This window comes from Carassius gibelio, chromosome B4 (genome assembly GCF_023724105.1).
Source record: "Carassius gibelio isolate Cgi1373 ecotype wild population from Czech Republic chromosome B4, carGib1.2-hapl.c, whole genome shotgun sequence".
Classification (NCBI taxonomy): Eukaryota; Metazoa; Chordata; class Actinopteri; order Cypriniformes; family Cyprinidae; genus Carassius; species Carassius gibelio.
In genome coordinates this window covers 10,760,615-10,785,363 of record NC_068399.1, presented here as the reverse complement: position 1 = coordinate 10,785,363, position 24,749 = coordinate 10,760,615, and the positions used below count along the sequence as shown (strand labels likewise).

At 43.4% G+C, this 24,749-nt stretch overlaps 1 protein-coding gene across 2 annotated transcripts in view; it reads right to left on the bottom strand.

Annotated features, from left to right (window-relative positions):
• Positions 1-24,749, bottom strand: part of tafa5a (TAFA chemokine like family member 5a) — a 162,847-nt gene that overhangs the window by 27,846 nt on the left and 110,252 nt on the right. For both annotated transcript variants that reach the window (XM_052555290.1, XM_052555291.1), the window contains exon 3: positions 17,424-17,551. In XM_052555290.1, coding sequence (XP_052411250.1) covers positions 17,424-17,551 — 128 coding nt within the window. The remainder of the gene's footprint in view (positions 1-17,423; positions 17,552-24,749) is intronic.

Genomic DNA, 24,749 nt, shown 5'->3' with positions numbered 1-24,749 from the left:
ACCATGTCTGTGTAGCTCCAAAGGGGAAAAAGATACAACTTAAAGGAATGATGCAAGTAATCAGTTGTGCTGCCTACGTTAAAAGTTGGACATCAAACACAATGAGTGTCATTGGTTTTTTGCATGTCACAGATTTGAAAGGCATGAGGCTAAGTAAATAAAAGAATTTCACTTTTTGGAATAAATTATTCATCTAACTCTCCATTAACCAACAAATTTCACCAATCTCTTGGAGGCAGCACTTAAAGGAGTCATATGACATTACTAAAAAGAACAGTATTTTGTGTGTATTTTCCACATTCTGTACATTATTGTTTCTCCTCTAAGCACTACATTTCTGAAACATGCAGATCTTTACAAAGCTCATCATTCTGATGAGTTATTTGGTCAATTGTTATTGGCCGAATACCTCAAGCATGTGATGCAAATGTTACGACCCTTACTAAACTGTTATGCCGTGTGTCCCGGAGTGCTGAGACAAAAATATTAAAACCCATTATAAACAAGGCATTTGTTACATATAGTGGGGACATAATTAGGGATTATAATGACAATTCCAGCGGTTCTCAGTTCCAGAATTGAGAACTGCTGACTTATACTGTCTTTTTACGCACCGCCGTTGCATAGCACTGCGTTGCGTCGTGCAGCATAAATATAAAACCATGTCTGCATTTGTGATCGAAGAAACAACAAGCGCTACTCTACACTGCTCAAAACTCATGTTTGAATCATCAGTTGCAAATCCTTTAAATATGTAAACATACTTAGTCATTTAAATTTACATTAAAATATGTAAACGTACTTAGAACAGCCAGCATTGTCTACTCTGCCAGGATCAGGAAACAGTCCTCGATAAAATGTGCTGAACACATCTGAAATATTTGGGTTGAAATATTCTGGAACAGTATTGTATATACAACTTAACCACTGATGTCTCGTTATGTCCTCTTTTGGAAGACCAAACAAATTAGTTTCGCTTTCACATGGAAACACACATCGTCTCCATGACATGACGGTGGCGGCAACAGAGAGAAAAAAGTTATGCCTTCTTTCTTTGCATGAACATTTGGGCGGCGTTATGCAAATCTTCTCACATTGTGACCTAGACATGTGGGGGTGTGTTAGAATTAACTGTTTTAGGTAGGCATGATTGACTCTTAACTTTTATTAAATAAAATCTCTCTTTAGAATTAAGAATTTCGTCTTTGCAACTTTACATATCCTTTTTAAGCACCAACCTAAGCACGCCCCTACATTTTCAAAGCCCTGTTTACCCGAGGCATCACTGATGAGCAAACGCTTTCTCTGTTTGGATGTGAAAGATTACTGATTACTGCAATCAGTAGTTCTCTCTCATCTTGAACTCCACTGATTCTACAGATTCAAGGATCATTTTCTATGGTTAAATATAACCCAATCAACCTAATAGCTTATAGTATAGTTGCTTAAGCTGTAGATTATCTTGTTTTAAGTAATGGTGCTTCATATGACATTATCCAAAGAAACACGTTAATGATAAATCCCCTGAAACGTTTGTACTTGCTACTGTATACTGGCTACCAGGGCACCAAAAATACTTTATTAAATAATTTGCTTATATTTTTATCAGAGTTAGTGTTGGCTGCTGATAAAGTCTTAATTGTTGGTGATTTTAATATCCATGTTGATAATGATAAAAATGCATTGGGATCAGCATCTCTAGAAATTTTGAGCTCTACTGGGGTTAGACAACGTGTCAGGTCCTAATCATTGTCAAATTCATACTCTAAATTTAATACTGTCACATGGAATTGATGTTAACAGTTAAATTCTGCAGCAAAATGATGACATATCAGATCATGATCTAGTCTTGTGTAAACTCCATATAGCTGAAACTAAATTTGACTCTTTGTTACAAATATGGTAAAACCATAACTTCTACCACAAAAGACAGCTTTGTAAATAATCTTCCTGATTTATCTCAATTCCTCAGTATATCCAATAGCTTGATGATTTAACAGAAACTATGGACTCTCTCTTTTCTAGCATTTTAGATACAATTGCTCTTTTGCGCCTAAGGAAGATTAAGGAAAATAATTTGACACTGTGGTATAATGAGCACATTTGTTGTGCCATAAAGAGAGCAGCCCGAAAAAAAGGTGCATAGCTGGAGAAAAACAAAACTAGATGTATTTTGTTTTGCAAGGTACCCTATCCTACAGAATAACATTAAAAACTGCTAGATGTGATCACTTTTTGTCTTTTAGAAGAAAACAAACATAACCCCAGTTCCCTATCTGTCGGTCACTTCGAGTTATGTTGACCGACAAATAGGGTCTCACTTGGGAGGCCAATCATCTCTGAATTTAAGCGCGCGTTACAGCGGTGTCCCTGTGAAACGGCGATTCCCCTGGGCGCTTCGGGTAAAAGAGTAAAATCACGGTTGTAAAAGAGCAAATCACGGACGATTCGCGTCTTTTTCAAGATGCTCTTTCGTCCGTGTTCTTCTGGATGCGGTCGTTTCCTGTCTTCGGTTGACGGTCACAAGCGTTGTCTGCAGTGTCTGGGCGTCCAACACGCTGAGGCTGCGCTCGTGGATGATTCATGCGTCTATTGTGGGCGTATGAACATGGCAGCGCTGCGATCGCGTCTCTCACTCCTCAAGGGGAGTGCAGCAGACCCCTCTGTCGCCACCCGTCCCGGTCTCTCTGGCTCGAGCAGAGGGCTGCTGGCTGGTGCTCTGGGAGATCTGAGGATTACAGTGAGAGCTTCTCTACCGGGCCACGCCCCACAGACCTCTCACTCCTCCCGCAGCGCCTGTCTCGTGCAGCTGCCGATTGATTCTACTGGGCCGTCTCACAGCGGTCCCAGCGTGTCTTTCGGTGCTTCGCCCGAAGATCAGATGTCGATTGCTACATCGGGGGATGGGTTATCCACCTCTGAGGATGAGGGTTCGGCGGGGCTGCCCCCCTCGGGTGTTGTGAGTATCGGGCTGGAGGTGACTACACCGCCCAGTCCCGAGCCCTCGCGGCTGGATGATTGGTTTCTCGGCGCGGGACGTGGCTCACAACCTCGATCTGCTCCGGTGCCTTTCTTCACGGAGGTGCATGAAGAGGTGACGATGTTGTGGACGGCCCCTTTCATGGCCAGAAGCCGCTCGTCTCCCTCTTCCATCCTCACCACCCTCAATGGCAGGGCAGCCAGGGGGTACGTGGAGGTTCCCCAGGTGGAGAGAGCGGTTGCGGTGCACCTGTGCCCACAAAACACCGCCACTTGGAGGAATCGTCTGCGTCTCCCCTCCAAAGCCTGTAAGCTGTCGGCCGCGCTCGCTGCCAAGGCTTACAGTGCTGCGGGCCAAGCTGCCTCTGCCCTGCATGCCATGGCTATCCTGCAGGTACACCAAGCCAAGGCGCTCAAAGCAATGCACGAGGGTTGTACCGACCCGGAGTTGATGCAGGAGCTGCGCACGGCGACTGACTTTGCCTTACGGGGGACGAAGGTCAAGGCTATGTTCACGCTGGTGGTCCAAGAGCGGCATCTCTGGCTGAACCTGGCTGAGATGGGGGACATGGACAAAGCTCGCTTTCTCGATGCTCCTATCTCCCAGGCAGGCCTGTTCGGCGACACTGTCGACGACTTTGCCCAGCAGTTCTCGGCGGTACAGAAGCAGACTGAGGCCATCCAGCACATCTTGCCCCGACGTGTCTCTCCGGCTGCCACCGTTCCGTTGCGGGTAGCCTCAGCCTGCTCGTCGCCGGGGTCAACAGGGAGAAGAGCAAGCTCTCCCCTGTGCAGAGAATCTCTTATTTCGGTATGGAGTTAGACTCGGTGAGTATGACGGCACGTCTCACCAGCGAGCGTGGCCAGTCAGTGCTGAACTGCCTGAGTTCCTTCAGAGGCAGGACAGTGGTACCACTGAAACACTTTCAGAGGCTCCTGGGGCATATGGCATCCGCAGCCGCAGTCACGCCGCTCGGGTTGCTTCATATGAGGCCACTTCAGCACTGGTTACACTCCCGAGTCCCGATATGGGCATGGCGCTGCGGTACACATCGTGTCACCATCACACCGATGTGTCGCCGCCTATTCAGCCCCTGGTCAGACCTTGCCTGACTGGTGTGCCCTTAGAACAAGTGTCCCGGCACGTTGTTGTCACAACAGATGCCTCCAACTCAGGCTGGGGCGCGGCATGCAATGGGCAGGCAGCTTTAGGGTCCTGGACAGGACCTTGACTGCTTTGGCACATCAACTTCCTGGAATTGCTGGCAGGGCATCTAGCTTTGTGACGGTTTCGTCCGCTGTTGCTGGACAAGCACGTGTTGGTCCGCACGGACAACACTGCGGCTGTTTCGTACATCAACCGACCGGGCGGTCTACTATCACGTAGCATGTCTCAACTCGCCCGCCATTTCCTCCTCTGGAGTCAGGCGTGGCTCAAGTCGCTGCGCGCTGTCCACATCCCGGTGGAGCTCAATCGTGCAGCCGACGCGCTCTCACAACAGCTCACTTTCCCCTGGGAATGGTGACTCCATCCCCAGACGGTCCAGCTGATCTGGAGTCGATTCGGGGAAGCCCAGGTAGACCTGTTTGCTTCCCACGAGTCCTCACACTGCCAGCTGTACTATTACCTGTCCCAGGCCCCACTGGGCACAGATGCACTGGCACACAGCTGGCCTCAGGCTTTACGCAAGTATGCATTTCCCCCAGTGAGCCTGCTCGCACAGACACTGTGCAAGGTCAGGGAGGACGAGGAACAGGTCCTGTTGGTTGCGCCTTACTAGCCCACCCGGACCTGGTTTTCGGAACTCATGCTCCTCGTGACAGCCCCTCCCTGGCACATCCCCCTGAGGACAGACCTCCTCTCTCAGGGGCTTGGCACCATTTGACACCCGCGTCCAGATCTCTGGAACCTCCACGTGTGGCTTCTAGACGGGACATGGCAGACCTAAGTGATCGGCCCCCAGCGGTGGTAGACACTATCACTCAGGCTAGAGCCCCTTCTACGAGGCAGGCCTATGCTCTGAAGTGGAGTCTGTTCACGAATTGGTGTTCTTCTCACCGAGAAGACCCCCGGAGATGCCCGGTCAGAGTCGTGCTTTCTTTCCTGCAAGAAAGGTTGGAGCATGGGCTGTCACCCTCCACCCTGAAGGTGTATGTGGCTGCCATTGCAGCCCATCATGATGCAGTGGACGGCCGGTCTCTGGGGAGGCATGACCTGATCGTTAGGTTCCTGAGGGGTGCCAGAAGGTTAAATCCTCCTAGGACACCCCTGATTCCCTCCTGGGACCTCTCTATTGTCCTGGCGGGACTTCATAGGGGTCCCTTTGAGCCGCTAGATTCAGTCGAGCTTAAGTTCCTGTCTCTCAAGACAACGCTCCTGATCGCGCTCACTTCCATCAAGAGGGTCGGGGACCTCCAAGCATTTTCGGTAAGTGAAGAGTGCCTTGTGTTCGGGCCGGCCTACTCTCACGTTGTCCTGAGACCCCGGCCTGGATACGTGCCCAAGGTTCCCAACACTCCCTTCCGAGACCAGGTGGTGAACCTGCAAGCGCTGCCCCTGGAGGAGGCAGATCCAGCCTTGTCGTTGCTGTGCCCCGTAAGAGCGCTTCGCATATACGTGGACCACACCCAGAGCTTTAGAAGATCTGAGCAGCTCCTGGTCTGCTTTGGAGGTCAGCAGAAGGGGAAGGCTGTCTCTAAGCAGAGGTTGGCCCACTGGATAGTGGATGCCATCGCCTTGGCTTATCATTCCCAAGGCGAGCCGTGCCCCCTGGGGGTGAGGGCCCACTCCACACGGAGTGTGGCCTCCTCCTATGCGCTGGCGCACGGCGCCTCTCTGGCAGACATCGGTTGAGCTGTGGGCTGGGCGACATATGTAGTACCCCTTCCATATGTAGTAGTGCCCCCTGGGCCAGTCCATATCGGTATATCCACATGTCACCTCCCTACGGGTAGGATGTGGTCTCCGTAGCGACCTTTTCCTAAGGCTCGCTTTCCCATTGTCTTGCCAGCTGAAAGAACAAATAGGGAAGATTTGAAGCAGTCTTTCTCTGAAGGTTGAAATCCCTTCCATTAACTTTATGTGGGCAGAACAGCAGCATGGCCTTCTCCAGCAGTGATGTACTCACCCTTTGGCCCCTTCGGTACCAAGGTCAGTGAATTTGCGCTGGGGCTTTGGGAAGGTTACGACCTTAAACGTAGCTTTTGTGGCACGCCAGGGCTTGTCAACAATTGCAGCGCCACAGGGTTGTGACGAGGTTCAGGTTGTGGAGTTTTCCATAGGACCCCATTTGTCGGTCGACATAACTCGTAGTGACCGACAGATAGGGAGCGTCTCGGTTACGTACGTAACCCTCGTTCCCTGATGGAGGGAACGGAGACGTTATGTCCCCATGCCACAACCTTGAACCATTCGCTGTTGCCGGGACAAGTTCTCGGCTCCTCAGCGTAAAACCTAATGAGTGGATGCACCTGTCGCCCTATTTATACCCGTTGGCACGGGAGTGGCTCAAGTGTGTTAATCCACTAGCCAATTTTCATTGGCGTTTTCTCTTAAATTCAGAGATGATTGGCCTCCCAAGTGAGACCCCATTTGTCGGTCGACATAACGTCTCCGTTCCCTCCATCAGGGAACGAGGGTTACGTACGTAACCAAGACGGTATTTATTCAATACAGTAGCTAAATTAATGAAAAATAAAGCACCAAAAGACGTTGACATTTCCCAATAGGACAGCAGTAATGACTTTATGAACTACTTGAATTCCAAGATCGATACTATTAGAGAGAAAATTGTAACAATGCAGCCATCAGCTACAGTATCACATCAGATCCCCTGAGGAACAATTCTACTCATTCTTTAATAAAGGAGAGGAAGAATTTAATAAATTTGTTAAATCATCTAAACCTACAACACGTTAGATCCTATTCCATCTAAACTAAAAGAGGTGCTTCCAAAAGTCATAGATCCTCTTCTGACTATTATCAGTTTGTCATTGTCATTAGGATATGTCACCAAAATCTTCAAACTGGCCATTATTAAGCCTTTTATGAAAAAAAATAAAAATAAATAAATAACATAACTTGATCCCAAAGATCAAGTTAATTACAGACCGTAATTCATCAGTGAGCTCAGTTGGGCTATTTGAAAGCAATTTTTCCTTCGAAAGCCACGTTTCTTGTACTTGTAAAGCCGTTTAAAGCACTGGCCCAACAGTGAAACAGTGGCTTATGTATACCGATTACATTAAATCAGAAATGATGCTATATATATGCTATAAGTATATATGTATAACTAATGGTGTTCATTTGGGCACATATGTTTATGATGCTATTAAATACAAATGGTAAGCATTAAAAATAAAAAAATTAAAATATATATTAGCATATATAATGAGTTTATAACCTTTCATTAAAATATAAAATGCACCACTTCTCAAGATACTTTCCTTTACCACTGACTTCTACTGTGAACTGAAGAGCTAATTTTTCACAATCTAATAAATTCCCAATGGATAACATCCAGACTTACTCCATTTAAAAAAAATATATATATCCTGTTTCACTCTAAAATTGAGACATTACAGAAATTAAGAGCTGTAAACAATAGGGCTGTCCTCGACTAAAGATTTTTCTGCTCGACTAGTAGTCATTCATTTGTAGCATTAATTGACTAAATGAATATTTATTAATTAACCATTTAAATCATTATAATAAGCCTTTAATTGCCTACAAAGCCTAATAAGCGCTCAAGCACACATATAATGCTTGCCAAAATGCACCGGCAGAAGCAATGATTATGAATGTGTCAGGGAAGAACAGTGTAATGATGAGACAGAGAGATTCGGATCCATGTGCAGAACTTTTAATGAGAATGGTCAGACAGGCAATGATCAGTAACGGCGTCAGGTATGTGGGGATAATCAGAATCGATAACAGGAACAAGCAGATGTCGGGGGCAGGCAGCAGAGAATCAGAGTCGGTATAAACAATCCAAGGTCAGGTACAGAAAGGAAACACAAGGAAAACGCTCGGAAATGTCAGACTGGCTAAACAAGACTTCGCAGTGAGTGAGAGTGAGTGTGCTGCTTATATGTGTGTGTAAATGAGGTGCAGGTGTGGCAAGGAGATTGATTGAGGAATGATGTGCAGGTGTGGCAGGGTGATTGTGATGCAGAGACTAATGGGAAATGTAGTTAGGGTGTGGTGCAACAGATAAGAGGTGCTAGAGTCCGAGTGACATCTGGTGGTGAGTGTGGAATAGTCCTGATTGGAGTGCCCTCTACAAAAGTTCATGGGCACTCCATGTAATGATCGTGACATAGCCCCCCCACAAAGGAGCGGCTTCCAGACGCTCAAAACAATCTAGGAGGGCGGTGGAGCGGAGGCAGAACAGGGGGAGGGACGGAGGGCCAGGTCCATGAGGAAGTGGAGTGGTCGAGGACTGGGGCAGAGCAGGCAGAACTGGGCCTAACATGGAGATCAGGAGTCTCTCCTGGACCTGACATGGGAAACAAGGGCCCTTCCTTGGCCTGACAGAGGAAACAGGGACCCGCTGTGGGCTTAACTCGGGAACAGGGGTCCACCAAGGCAGAGCAGGTGGCGTGGGAGCCCACCAGAGCGGAGCAGGTTGAGCTGGAGCCCACCAGGGTGGAGCAGACGACCACCACAGCTGAGAAGAGGGGACAGAAGCCCACCAGGGCGGAGCAGAGGACCACCACAGCCGAGATGATGGGGCAGAAGCCCACCAGGGCGGACCAGACGACCACCATAGTTGAACAGACATGACAGAGGCCCACCAGGGCAGAGCAGACGACCACCACAGTAGAGTTGATGGCACAGGAAAGCAAATCTGGTCAGGTGGGACTGAAACAGTGAACATAAACAGGTTAATAGCGGCCTCCGTGGCCGTGATGAGATGGTAGCTGGCCTCCGTGGCCATGACAGGACAGATGGAGAGTTGGTGTATGGTCCCCGTAGCCCTGACCGGAATGAATGACAGCTCATTGACGGTCTCCCTGGCCGTGATAGGATAGGACGAGAGCTCTGAGTTTTGACAAGGCTCTGGGAGTTCGGCTGAGATGTGACGAAGCTCTGGTAGATCTGTGGTGATTTGACTGGGTTCATGAAGATCAACTGTGACTTGACTGGGTTCATGAAGATCATTGGTGACTTGCCTTGGTTCCCGGAGGTTAATGGTGACTTGCCTTGGTTCACGGAGGTTAATGGTGACTTGCCTTGGTTCACGGAGGTTAATGGTGACTTGCCTTGGTTCACGGAGGTTAATGGTGACTTGCCTTGGTTCACGGAGGTTAATGGTGACTAGCCCCGACTCTGGAGGGTCCACTGGGAACTGACTCGACTCTGGAGGGTCCACTGGGAACTGACTCGACTCTGGAGGGTCCACTGGGAACTGACTCGACTCTGGAGGGTCCACTGGGAACTGACTCGACTCTGAACTGTCTGTGGAAACCTGAGGCGCCTCTGCTTCGGGCACTGCCTCTGGAATGGCCTCAGGCAGCAACTCGGTAACGGCCTCGGGAGCGGCCTTGAGCACCGCCTCGGCCTCTGGAACAGCCTCGGCATCAGGCACCGCCTCGGCCTCCGGAACAGCAACGGGCACCGCCTCGACCTCGGGCACCACCTCGGCCTCCGGAACAGCCTCGAGCACCGCCTCGGCCTTCGGAACAGCATCAGGCACCGCCTCGGCATCGGGTGCCACCTCGGCCTCCGGAACAGCGTCGGGCACCACCTCGACCTCCGGAACAGCCTCGGGCACCGCCTCGGTAATGATCTCTGGGCTTTGAGGAATGCTAGACACCTGTCTACTCCTCCTCCGCCCTCTATGGTGGCGAGTCGGTGGCACCTGGTCTGGAGACTCAGTCGTTGAGTCGGCCATCTTGTGCTGTGGCGCTGGGCTGGCGGCCATCTTGTGCTGTGGCGCTGGGCTGGCGGCCATCTTGTGCTGTGGCGCTGGGCTGGCGGCCATCTTACAGATAGGAGCTGGATACATTGGAGAAGTAACCTCCTCAACTGTAAAAGGAGAGCCACAAAACTCCAACACAAAGTCAATAAACTGTCCCAGGGTCCAGCTAGGGTCTCCCTCCGGTAAACTCAAGCTTACCCTAGTATCAAGACCACTCCAGAAACAGTCCTTTACCAGTTCCTCATCCCCAGGAAAAAGGTGACTATACTGAATGAATTCCTCCACAAAGAGCTCAATTGGTCTACCATACTGAAAGATGGAGCATAGCACCTTTATAGGGTTGCATGAACTGTTAGCTGATTCCATACCTGGTCTGGGGTTCAAGAAAGCTGCTGGATCCTGGTTTGGCGAAGTCTTCTGTAATGATGAGAAAGAGAGATTCGGATCCATGTGCAGAACTTTTAATGAGAATGGTCAGACAGGCAATGATCAGTAACGGCGTCAGGTATGTGGGGATAATCAGAATCGATAACAGGAACAAGCAGATGTCGGGGGCAGGCAGCAGAGAATCAGAGTCGGTATAAACAATCCAAGGTCAGGTACAGAAGGGAAACACAAGGAAAACGCTCGGAAATGTCAGACTGGCTAAACAAGACTTCGCAGTGAGTGTGCTGCTTATATGTGTGTGTAAATGAGGTGCAGGTGTGGCAAGGAGATTGATTGAGGAATGATGTGCAGGTGTGGCAGGGTGATTGTGATGCAGAGACTAATGGGAAATGTAGTTAGGGTGTGGTGCAACAGATAAGAGGTGCTAGAGTCCGAGTGACATCTGGTGGTGAGTGTGGAATAGTCCTGATTGGAGTGCCCTCTACAAAAGTTCATGGGCACTCCATGTAATGATCGTGACAAACAGTAAGGAGGCTGCATTAACTTTTTCAAAAATGTATTAATACACTATTGCTTTCTTTGGTTTTAGATTAAGAGATGACCATGACTTGGCATCTCCGCTGTAGAGATGGCTCCTGCATGCATGTTTCATATAGATTACATAATCTGAGAATTCGTATTTCATTTGAATTGGTTAATTTGAAAGTAGAAATTTCACTCTTTATAGATTTTTTTTTCATATACAAAATTTTGCAGTTCCCTTTCTGTCGGTCACTCTTGACACCACGTTGGTGACCGACGCAAAATGTGATATCGCTTTGACAGACCAATTGACTTCGAGTGTAAACTAAACAACCCAATCCACATTGGCATGCAATTATTGCATCCAGCTCCCGCTGATCACTGCGCGAGTATAAGAAGGCAGCAGGTGAAATGAATAACAGCTTTTCGCTTCGAAGCTGAGCATTAGTATTGTTCTTCTCAACTGTGTCTGCTGTGAACTAAGAGTTCAGAATGCTCTCGGAAGCTTTGTGTGTTGGCGAGATGGCGCTTCAGTTCCTGTGTCGAGTGGATTGCAGACTTCAGGCTGCACTACCCCCTGTCGTGTTGCAAGCGGCCAATTCCCCTGCATGCCTCAGCACTAAAAGAGCATTTCCTAAAGAGCACATTTTTCTTAAAGAGCTTCACTGGTGCATCTTTGTCATTTCACTCGTGTTTTTCGTGGTTACCTGGCAACGGGTGATGGTCACGATCGCTGCCTCACATGTCTGAGTGTCGAGCACACTGAGGTGGCTTTCATGGATGAGTGGAATCCTCCACCAAGCTGGATGATTGGTTTCTCGGGATGGCCCAAGCTGGATGATTGTTTTCTCAGGGCGGCCCGTGCTGGTTCTCAGTGCCCCACCCCAGTGCCTTTCTTCCGGGAAGTGCATGATGAGCTCACCAAGTCGTGTAAGGTACCTTTTACTGCCAGAAACTGGCCAATGGGCTCCTCCTCCCTCATGACCCTTGATGGTGGTGCAGCGAAGGGGTATCTGGCAATCCTGCCGGTGGAGCGCGCTGTAGCAATGCAATTGTGTCCTAAGTACGGCACTGAAGAACATGCATGATGATGGTCATGATCCAGCGGTTCTGGAAGAACTCAAAACTGCCACTGACCTTGCACTTCGAGCGGTGAAGGTCACCGCGAGTTCGCTGGGTCGTGCGATGTCCACATTAGTGGTCCAGGAGCGCCATCTCTGGCTGTGTCTGGCAGGCATGAGGGATACCGACAAGGTCCGGTTTCTCAGTGCCCCTGTGGCCCAGACCGGCCTCATTGGCGAAACAGTCGAGAGCTTTATTCAGCAGTTCTTGGCTCACCAGAAGCAGACTGAGGCGATCCGATACATCCAGCTGCTGACTCCACCCGTCTGCCAGATGCAGTGCCCCAGCCTGCTCGTCACCAAGGGCAGCCAAGCACCGGACCTCACTCATCGCTCGGGAAAAGAGAAAATTCTCGCCAACGCAGAGGATCTCTTTTCTCGGTTGTCTCGGAGTTGGATTCGGTCGAACAGTAAGCACACCTCATAGAGGAGGAACGTGCATGGTCTGTGCTAGCCTGCTTGAATACATTCAAGGGCAGGAAAGCGGTCCAACTGAAACTTTTTCAGAGGCTCCTGGGGCATATGGCGGCTGCAGCAGCTCACCCTGTAACATATGAGACCGCTCTAGCACTGGCTTTATGGCAGAGTCCCGAGGTCGGCGTATAAATGTGCCACTTACCAGGTCCAAGTTACACCGGCCTGTCACCAAATCCTCACCCCGTGGTCAGATATTGCATTTCTCAGGGCAGGGCTGCCCCTAGAGCAGATCTCCAGGGATGGTGTGGTTTACACGGATGCCTCCACCACTGGCTAGGTGGCCACGTACAATATGGATGCAGTCTCAGGGGTTTGGACAGGCCCGCAGCTGCAGTGGCACATCAATTGTCTATAGTTGTTAGCAGTGCACCTTGCCTTGAACCGTCTCAAAGGTCACTTATGAGGCAAGCATGTGCTGGTCCGAACGGACAACAAGGCGACCATTTTGTACATCAACTGGCAAGGTGGTCTGCACTCCCGTTGCATGTCACAACTCGCCCACCACCTCCTCCTTTGAGGGTTGTGAGGGCACTTCGTGCCGTTCACATTCCAGGCATTCTCAACCATACAGATGACGAGCTGTGTTGAGCAATGCTCTCGGGAGAATGGTGACTCCATCCCCAGATGGTCCAGCTGATTTGGAGACATTTCAGAGCCACTCAGGTAGACCTGTTTGCTTCTCCAGAGACCGCTCACTGCAATGTTTTCAACTCCCTGACCGAGGGAACTCTCTGCATGGACACGCTGACACATAGTTAGCCGCGGGGCCTACTCAAATTTCCCCAAGTGCGTTTCCCCCAGTGAGCCTTCTCGCACAGACACTGTGCAATGTCTGGGAGGACGAGGAGCAAGTCAGTCGTGACAGCCCCTCCTTGTCCGATTCCTCTGAGGAAGGATCTACTGACTCAGAGACGGGGGACCATTTAGCACCCGCGTCTAGACCTTTGGAAACTCCATGTCTGGTCCCTGGATGGGACGCGGAGGTTCTAGGTGACCTACCCAAGATGTAGTGAACACCATCACTTCGGCAAGATCACCATCTATGAGACATGCTTATTCCCTGAAGTGGAACCTGTTCGTTGAGTGGCGTTCTTCTCTCCAAGAAGACCCCCGAAAATGCCTGATTGCGGCCGTGCTTTCCTTTCTGCAGCAAGGTCTGGATCGAAGGCTGTCTCCCTCCACTCTCAAAGTCCAGGTTGCTGCTATTGCTGCGTACCATGACCCCATGAATGGGAAGTCTTTGGGTAAGCATGACCTCATCGTCAGGTTCCTTAGAGGGGCCAGGAGGTTAAATCCTTCCTGGCCCCCCACTTTACCCTCTTGGGGCCTAACTATAGTGCTTAAATCACTACAGCAGGGCCTATTTGAACTTTTGCATTCAGTTGAGTGCAAGTTTCTTTCATGGAAAACTGCTCCGCTTGCACTGGCCTCCATCAAGATGGTAGGGGACTTGCATGCATTTTCGGTCGACGATTCATGCCTAGAGTTTAGGCCGGCTGACTCCCAGGTAATTCTGAGGCCCCGGCCTGGCTATGTGCCCAAGGTTCCCACTACACCCTTCAAAGACCAAGTGGTGAACCTGCAAGCGCTGCCCCGGAGAAGGCAGACCCAGCCATGGCTTTGCTCTGTCGCGTCTGAGCATTGAGATGCTACGTAGACGGGACACAAAGCTTCAGAACCTCAGACCAGCTCTTTGTCTATTATGGAGGCCGGCAGAAGGGGAATGCTGTCTACACAGAGGATGGCCCACTGGATTGTGTGCCCTGCCTGTTCAGGTTACGAGCTCACTCAACTAGAAGTGTTGCATCCTCCTGGGCGCTGGCTTGTGGTGCCACGCTGACAGATATTTGTAGAGCTGGGGGCTGGGCAACCTCTATCATGTTCGCTAGGTTCTATAGCCTTCGTGTAGAGCCGGTTTCCTCCTGTGTTCTCACCTCAAACGGGTAGTGGCACTGAGAGGCCCCGGTTAGTGTCGGCTAGCTTAAACTGCTCCAGAGTGTCTGTACTGTAGACCCTGTTGAGATCCTCCATCACCCTAGGCAGCTGGAAATGGTGGAACATCCGGCGCCAGGCCTTCATGATGAATCTATGAGAACCATGGAAGGCTGGGTTCCATATTAAGACCTAAGCGGTAATTGTATGTGAACAGTCCACGGCCTTAGAGCCCATGTTTCTGAGGCAGACTTCTGCCTTCCCAAGAGGGTTTTAATCACCTCAAATTTCTCCATATACACCTAAACGGATGCTATATCTGTATTTGCTCCCGAGACCTCCTTCGGAAAGGATGGGGCTTCTACAGCATCCCTGTTCAAGCAGAACATGTACGTTTTCCCAGTGTTATCCAATCTCACCCAGTGAGGTAGTGCTTTGACAATGGTGAGTGGAACTACTTGTTCTGAGCCCCGGCCTACACCTAATAGGGGTGCAGGCAACCCGCACAGGGCACCGCAAGGGGCGCAACCCATGGAGCTTTGTAGGGGTCCCATAATTTTAATGCCAATGTGCATTGGCTCATTTAGTTTGCACTCGATGTAGATTGGACTATCGAAGCGATATCCCATTTTGTGTCGGTCACAGACATGGCCTCTCCGTTCCCTCCTTCAGGGAATAAGTGTTACCATACGTAACCCAGACGTTTTGCAATTGTTCACAATGAATAAGATGTAAAGAGCCTCCTGTTTGCTTTTATTATATTAAAAAAGCGCCATATTTTGTTGTTATTGTGAGCACACACAAATAAAGATTATTTAAAGATAAAAATGTGTATTACTCGCATCTGTATGAGCAAAAATAGGGGAGTATTTTAAGAGCAAGTGAGCGCACTGACGCCTCCATGAATGTCTGAGGTCAATGAATGATAGGCAAGCGTTTGTATGTAAGGTATTACCCAGTGGTTTGGTGGTGCCTGGAGAAGTGGGTATACTCTTAATTTATGCTCCAATTTTTTTTTTTTTTTTAAGTGACCCAGCAAATGATGAACACTCTGTGCTAAAAACAGTGACTTGTAAAACTAGTCTTGTATATTTGGTTCACCCCAAAATGGGCCAGTACCCAACCTAGAAATTTTTAATGTTCTAGGAACGTTTTCAGCGGCTAGTTTTATTTTAGTTCCCAGAATGTTATGCTAAAAGTTAGGATAACATTCTCGAAAAACATTCTAAAAATGTATATTGATAGCATTGTTACAACATTATTCTCTAACATTCTAATAAAGCTTCACATCACACTTGATGTGAACTTACATTGCTCAGAAGTCAAAATGTTGGTAGAAAGGGAAAACCCAACCTCTGTTTGGTGTCAAACTCTAGCGTACATAACTCCAAAAACAGTATTACCAACTGCACTTATTATAAACAAGATTTATTTCTGCCATAAGTGTAAAAAAGTTCTTATTGAGATTAACAGAGTTGTTGATGGTTTATTGAAAATAATAGTTTAGTTTGACGTCACCATTATGGTGATCAGTACTTAGGCAGTATGAGTCTTTTTCAGTGTATCTGTCCAATTAACAGCTATAACTATATTTGTCATAGCAAAAGCAGTGCGAGAAAACTGTCGTCAGGTAATGTTGGTTACTTGCTGATATTAAAACTTTTTTCACGTAGTGATCAGATCAACTGGTTTTATGTGGAGTTGAATCTATGCTATTAATTCAATATTAGAGACTATAGCAGATGCAGTGCATATTAAGATTCTACAAATTCATATCAGATTTTGTCTGTTCTTTTTAAATTACATTGTTAATGAACTAGAGACTGCTTAGACACACAGAGACCTCAATAATTAGTGTATGAATCTCAACAATGGTGACAAGCTTAATGCCGCAATGCATTCTGGGTGTCACGGATGAGTTTTGCATGATGTAACCAGAATACATTGCAGCATGAAGCATGTCACCATTGTTGAGATTCATACACTAAATCTTGATCTTTTTTTTTTTTTTTTTTAAATGCTTGAAATAATCTGCTTTAAATTCAGCTGGGTCCCAGGCACTTGAGCTATTATGCCGTTTTAATAAATAATATGCACTATACATTATATTGGGAGAAAATAGGCAACCAGACCACATGTGTTTTGTATTAATCAATAGCAAGCAACCAGTGTCGTCTAACCACATGTTCTCTTGCTGTTTTTGCTATAATAAAGATTACAGCAGCTAAAGAACATCACTGACAAGTAAGTGTCAAATTGCACAACTAAAGCCAACACTTACCACTATTATGGTGTCATCAAACCAAACTATTACTTTTAAACCGACATCAACATCCAACATCTAAACATATGCTTAAATATTAATTAGAATGTTAGGGGATAATGTTCTAATAATGTTATTAATAAACATTTTTAGAATGTTTTTAGAGAACGTTAACCTATATTTTGAGAGAACGTTCTGGGAACAAAAATAAAACTACACGCTAAAAACATTGTTAGAACAATCTATGGGAATGTTTTTAGAACATTTTTAGAACAAAAAAATTCTAGCTGGGTAGTATTTGCATATTGTCACTTTACTGCTGCTGCTTGACTACACAGAGTAAAAGATCTCTGGCTGGGGTCAAGGATGGAGTGACCGCAATCATCAAACACATTTCAAAGGAGGGTTTAGGGAATTGTGTTTTTTTTTTTTTTTTTTTTTTTACATGCTAATAGATTAGCTATTCATGTGGTGGACTGTCATGATTTTACCTAATGCAGGACACTAATGAATGATGTGCATCGGAGAGGATTTAGAAGTGGTTATAGACAAAGCTGACTCATAAAGAAGTGGGTATGCGCCTTACACTTGCGTATACCCTCAACTACATCACTGGTATTACCATAGACCAGCCTTTCTGTTCTTCATGGACTGCATGACTTTGCCAGTGTATTTTATTTGATTTTTTTCTCAGACTAAACGACTAATAACATTTTGTTTGACCACGCCTCTTCTGATCGACTAACTTTTAGTCGACTATTTGGGACAGCCCTGGTAAACAGAGTGACATTTTAAAGTGATTATGGTAATAAGTCTCACCGTTGTAGTTTTCACCCTGCCGCTGGGCTGTGTACAAGTCCAGCCTGATTTATTTACTAACAGGTCACAGCCTTCATCCTCTAGACAGGGCACCATGTCACACCACTGCTTGGTCTTCACAATACGAGCTGTGAATCAAGACCAGAGAAAAGGTTAAGATGATATGATCAAGAAGGAAGTAAAAAACACAGAAAACACACACACACACACACACACACACAAAGACATTTGTGGTTTACTGTACAAACTGTATTTTCTATCAACCTACACTAACCCTACACCTTAACCCACCCTAGAAAGAAAACTACTGGCAATATTTGAATTTCATAAAACATCGTTCTGTTTGTTTTTTAAGCCACAGGAAGTGTCCTCATAAACCATATGTATCAGTACACACACACACACACACACACACAACCCCCCCCCCCCCAAAGAAAAAACATAAAATAAAATAAAATATTTGTACACTTGAGAATGCATGAATGTGTTTGCATTAGATGACAAAATTTCGAACCAATTGGAATTTATTTTTAATACATACAGCACAGGCACTCTTCTAAAGAAAAAAAATCCACAAAATAAAGTTTGTTAGTTTGGAAATGATAGTCAACCATATATAATGTTTACATTTAAGACGAAGTACACTGTAAAAAAAATTGCCGTTAAATAACAGTAATTTTCTGGCAGCAGGGGCGCCAGTAAAGTACTGTTAATTTACAGCTCTTAACCATTAATTTACCACTCTTATTTTTTAACAGTATTTTACCGTAAATTCTACCATAGAAATTAACTCCACTCCCACTGCTTCAAACAGTTCGAGTTTTTAAAACTAGCATTCCTACGATGTTAGTACTATGAACTTATTTCATTTGAGTCCACTGAGAAGGAATATTTCTTAATATAACGATGCAAACACTTGATGTGCAGTAATAAAGTAACTAAATACATGACTTTTACTCAAATCACTGCAGCTCATTGTCAGCTATAGCACACATGTATATGCTGAAGTACTTAACGCAGAGATCATCACTGTATCAGCGAATCCACATTTACTGCCTTTACATAAAGCAGCAGAAAATCAGAAATTGTGGCTCATCATTGACTGAAGCAAAGGCTCTACTCTCCAGCACAATGGTGAACAACAAAACTACATTAAACTAAACGATTTCTCTTGTGCAAACACACATTAATACAGTCAAGTTCAGTATTTACTCTCATTATCAGTGTATGACTTTGCCTAGTTTTTTTTTCTATGGATGTTCACAAATATTTTAGTTAAATTAACTTTTTTTTCATTTGGTAAATCTGACGTTTACATTTTACAGTATGTTACTGTTTTTCCTTGACTTAACGGCAACAAACTGTAGAAAAACACTTTTTTTTGCTGGCAACCATTAATTTACGGCAAGAAACAGTTGAAAAACAGTTTTTTACTGGCAGCAGGGGTGCCAGTAAATAACTGTTTTTCTACAGTTTGTTTCCTGTAAATTAATTACAGTTTATTACTGTTAAATTATGTTTCATGCTGTTTTTTCTTCATCTTAAATCTTTAACCCTTTAAACCCCACAAGAAAATCCTCAGTTTTAAATGAACACTTATAATGTGTGCACACTACAGAGTGTTAGAGTAACACTGAATCAGTGAAGTTAATGAGATAATTCGGTGATTAATTGATGATTGAGCATTAGTATAAACACCTGCAGAATCACTGAAGGAAAGAGAAACACAAGATCTACAAATGACTTCAGCCACAGGCTTAGATGAAATCAACTGAATAAAAGAATACATCAAATCTCTCAAGATCTGATTAAACAACTATTAAAACAGCTTCACCAGATTCACATTACTAACCAGACTGACTTTATTTCTGTCAGATGTCTACAGAAGAACTTATGGAGAGTTAAATAGGTTTAGGTGTTTTTTTCACTACCATGATGGAGATCAGTGTTTACTTTAGTTGGGCTCTTGAACATGACTTTTCAACAACTAAGGTTTTTTTTTTTTTTTTTACATGCTGTAACAATCCGTCTTTGGAACTTGTTATAGCAAAACAAAAGTACACAGAAGAAAAAAAAAATCTGATATTGTTGTTTATATATTGACAAGAACAAATACTATTATTTCTGATCTAATCCCGTGTCTCTTCTCTTATTGAATATTGATACTACAGCATAAGAAGGAACACTTCTGAGCCATAAGTTATAAAAGACTGTTAAGAAAATTTCACTCATAATAATAATAAAAAAAAAACCTTTGCTGAAATTTAGACAGAAACATCAAGAATCAGCGTATGAATCACAACAATGGTGACAATCCACAAAATAAATGAACAGATCAGTTCTGAACATCACAACACATGCTACTAAAACTTAAAACAAATGCAAAATTATAAGCACATAAGAATTCAAGAAAATAAGTGAACAATTCAGGGGCATAATTTATTCATGCCCCAATGCATGCTGGGAGTCATGGATGAGTTTTATCCTGTGCTGGTACCCAGCATGCATTGCATCATAAACCTTTTGATTGTCACCATTGTTGAGATTAATATGCTGATTGTTGATGTCTCTCTTTCAGTGTTGTGAGGACTGCTGCCCAAAATATTTAAAGCTCGAAATTTCATTAAATCCATATCCAGATAATCACATTACCGTTCAATCTTATAAAATTGTAGAAACAAACAAAAGAAAAGTGTTATTCACTCATATATTTCAACACCAAATTATTAATTGACTATTATAGCAACAAGTCAGTCTAGTAGATCATGCTTGACAGAAACCGTCATAGTCACTTGACCATGAAGTTTAATATTGCTCTAACAGATGTATCATAAAGATACAAATATAGCAATGAAACAAAAGTTGAAGTACAAAAGTCAAGGGTCAGGAGCCCAACTAAAGCAAACACTGATCTCCACAATGGTGACGTCAGACGAAACAGTAACATTATCATCTAAATCTCTGTAATTCTCAATAAGATTTTTTGATCTCTGATCTCTGATCTGATAGAAATAAAGTCAGTCTGGTTAGTAATGAGTGAAGTTGATAAAGCTGTTTGTTGATTGTTTAAATCTTCAGTTGATTTCATCTAAAGCTGTGGCTGAAGTCAGTTGTATTTCTTGTGTTTGTCTTGTTTCTTTTTTCTTCAGTGATTCTACTCGTTAACAGCAGCTGTTGATCATTGTCTGAATTCACTAATTAGTTTTCATTCTCTCTGTTAGGTGGACTATATTAGTAAACTCATGTAGGGAATAGTGAATGAGGGTGTAGGGTGTGATTTGAAACACAGCCGCTGAGTGTCGACTTTGAACGTTGTTAATTTACGATATATAGCAGCAGGCTACCTTCTCGAAAACGATGAATATTACCCAGAATGCACTGTTTTACTGAAAAACAGTATGTTACTGTCGAAATTTGGCCGATTTTTAACAGTGTATAGTGACACTTTCTGCTTGATAAACAAACATGTCCATAATTATTGTGATGAACTAACTAACTGCTAACTGACATCAAACATCGACTAAACATCACCTATTGGTAATCATACTACACTAAATACAATGCCACTATAGCTGAACCTCTTAAGACTGAATGCATTACTTTCAATTGATACCATTTATAGTAAGTTAGCTACAAGCATGTGTCAAAAGATTTAACTTTTCACCCTATCAGAACTGTCCCCGCCTGTCAAGTATAAAAGAGGTTACTGTAACACACTGAACTAGTGTTTTGTATGAAATAACATGATGTCACTTCTACTCGTAGGAGAAAGACATTATCCTGTGGAAGAATTTTACATAAGCATGAGATAGTAAAAATAGTTTAGCATTCGAAAGTATTCGAATAAGAAAAAAAATTAAGAAATAATAATAATAATAATAAAGAGATTAAAGGTTTGTCAGAGATTTCTCACGCAGATGGATTTATATAAAAGTAGGCCACTTTAACATACCTGCATTAGCATTAGTCCCTTGGGAGAGACAGTGACAGTTTCTATATTAAATGACAATACAATGGCCATTGGTTTAGAAACTTATATTTCAAACTTTACATGAAATGTAATGTACTCTGTTATGTAAGTGCAATATATAAATACACATGCAACGTTTACTTTATTTACATTGTAACTTTACTATAACTGTTACAATGACAATGTTTATTTTTATTATTATTATTTTTTTTTAGATCCCACAATAAGTAAAAACCTGTCAGGTTACAGTTTTTCAATAATTTGCCTCTATATGTTAAGCAGGCCCAAGCACTTGCTATTTTTAAAATCCATTCTTAAGACTTATTTTTATGCTCTGGCATTTAACGCCATATGAGAGCTGTTTGTATATTTGTTATTGTTTGTTATTGTTGTTATGTGTAAAATGGTTTTACTTTGATTATGACTGTTCCTTAAAGGCTACGATTGTGTTGGATGAACAGCACTTTGGAAAACAATAGTTGTTTTAAAAAAGTGCTCTATAAATAAATATATTTTGATTTGATTTGGTGAATATTCAAAGTTGGAAGATTATTCAGTTAAGTTGTTGTTCTGTATACCTTTTGATTGCCTTTTGATTGACCAAACTACAGATCCCAGCATACGCTATCTTATTACATTAAAACACAACATGCCAGCTCTATTTCTTGACTTAATAAATCATATATGTCAAGGGAGTGTATTACAATGTCTATTTTTCTACATAGTTTTACTATGATTAGGCTGCTGATGTAAAGCATCTCTTAGAGCAATATTTAGAGGGATAAAGAGAATTAGAGTACTCAGACCAAATGGTAATTACCTGCTGATTTTCTTTTTCTTTTCATATTTTATTTGTATTATTATTATTATTATTATTATTATTATTTATTTTATTATTTATTTTATTATTATTTTATTTTTTTGGGTGAATTTCAGAAGCCACAACGAGACAAAAGGGGGCGCAATCAGGCCTAATTGTAGGTGTAATGGAGGAATACAGCGAATCTGTGATCAAGAGAGCTGAGTGGAATTAAGACATTTGCTTCAGTGCCACTCAAATGTTGGTATGTATAGGATAGTTATAATTTTAAACAACTACTATAACAACCACAAAGTACACTGAATAGATCAATGATAACAAGCATGCTACTTATTGAAACTTTATTTCAATTAAGTTTCACTTACTATAATTTTAAAAGACATACAGTATATTTTGTATTCTGCACAATATTTAGTAACTAGTATTCCATCTTGAACATAGCCAGAACCTTAACTTGCAAACAGATTTATTAAATACAAAATTAAAGTTTTAATCTTCTCAGATGAAAACTACAAACCAAATGACAGCAATGTTACAAACTGTACTACAATCTGGAATGCTTACCATCTGGAATAATAATGCTGCATAATGTGTTTTTATTAATTTATATATATATATATTTTAAATATCAAATATTAAGTATATATCATGCACTATGCAGTATCTGAACAAAATCTCTGTTCTTGGATGTCAGTGCCTTAATTACAACATTACCTGGCCCGGAAACTCATGCAGAATTTATAATGGAGCACAGTGTGATCATTTTAATACTGTAATTTGTCCTCCTAGGCAGTCTGATTCAGTGTTAGCAACGATTATTAATCCAGTTATACATAAAAGGAAAGGACACCTGCTAAAACCCACCCAGACTGAAATTATTTTCAGAAACAGGGTGCATGTAATCACTGTGCACATAATCTGATGTTATACATTATTGACAAGCTAGTCTTGTCAGTTAATTTGAGCTACTGCAACATTTTAATCAATTTCATCCAGGGTCAGCACTTCCACAAGGGGCTGTTCAAACTTCCAGACACTTTCCACCACTGCGTAGTCACTCTCCAGGTGTGAGTGGAAGAATTCAAGGACGACTCTACGTTATAAAATAAAAACAACCTGTATGTAATCTGCCTCTGGGATGGGGCTAGACGCATAGTTCATCTGGAGGCGATAAGAGAAGGTATAACATCATAACACCCACACTGGGACACTCATCTTGTTGAAATGCTTTATCACACTCATGTCAACAGCCAGGAACCCTGGGTAATAAATCTTACCTAATGCTGTAGAGAAGCAAGGTCTGGCAGGAGAGAGCAGATATACAGGAGGGCAAGAGTTTAGCCAGATCTGATAGTAGCTATGCATTTTAAAATGTGTAGAATCTAGGTATAGCCATCTGATGCAACGGTGTATATATATATATATATATATATATATATATATATATATATATATATATATACACACACACAGATCAGATGTAAGGACTGATTATTATAAATTTGATTCATGATATGATGCTTTAACGCAATTTGGTTCTGTCAGATTGTTTTGTACCTTGCTAGAAAATTTAGGAATATTGTAACATAATGTATTGACCAAATCTATTGATACAGTCTATAGGTCCTTTTAAATTACATTTATGCTAAATTAATTCACAAAATATATATGCTGTAATATGGCACCTTGGAGCACTTAATTCACAACATAATTTCTGCTTAATAAAGTTATTATTAACAGCTTATTTGACCCTTAATTCGATGTCTAGTTTTATTCAAAGACACAATGCCTCCATGCTCCAGTGGTCGTGTCCAGTCTCGGGTCCCTATGTCTTGCTCTGGTGACAGGCATGTGCATGTTCTTCATGTCCCTGGCTGGGTGCCCATCCTCTCTTACGCATTAAAATTCGCAGCAGCACTGCTGTGCAGTAATGACAGACCCTTTTAAGCAAATTTAGAGTGTCTTCATTTTTGCACAGGCGTTTCCAACATGGCATGCCATTGTCAGTTCATTATCCTCTCCTTGTGGGTCACTGCTTTGTTTTCTCTCTTTTTTCTCTTTACCATTGTATGATGTTTGAAAAAGAAAAAATATACAATTATTATTTTTTTTTTTTCAAACTCATACTCATTGGCCTTTTGCTGTGAGAGTAAGTGAGTTTTGTGTTTCGTTTTCTGCCATTCCCACACAAGGTTGTAACACAAACGAGATCTAACAAATGTAAAGGGAATATATTAACCATATATGCTGTTTATATTGCTTGTAATTGGGATGAAGTAAACATCTGTTGTGTATTTTAACATATCATTTTTAATTGTGTTTGAAAGGCTAATGTGTATCAATGCAGAAATAAAGAAATCAGTTGCTAGTCAAAATTGTCAAACCCTTGCTCACTAATCCCATCATGCCACAAACTGTTCAGTGTCTCTAAAATCATCTTGTCATCGCTTTTAACAATACAATACGTTTCTCGTATATACAAATCCTTCCCTACATATTACACTCATAACAGTAAAATGTTACATTACAAAACAAA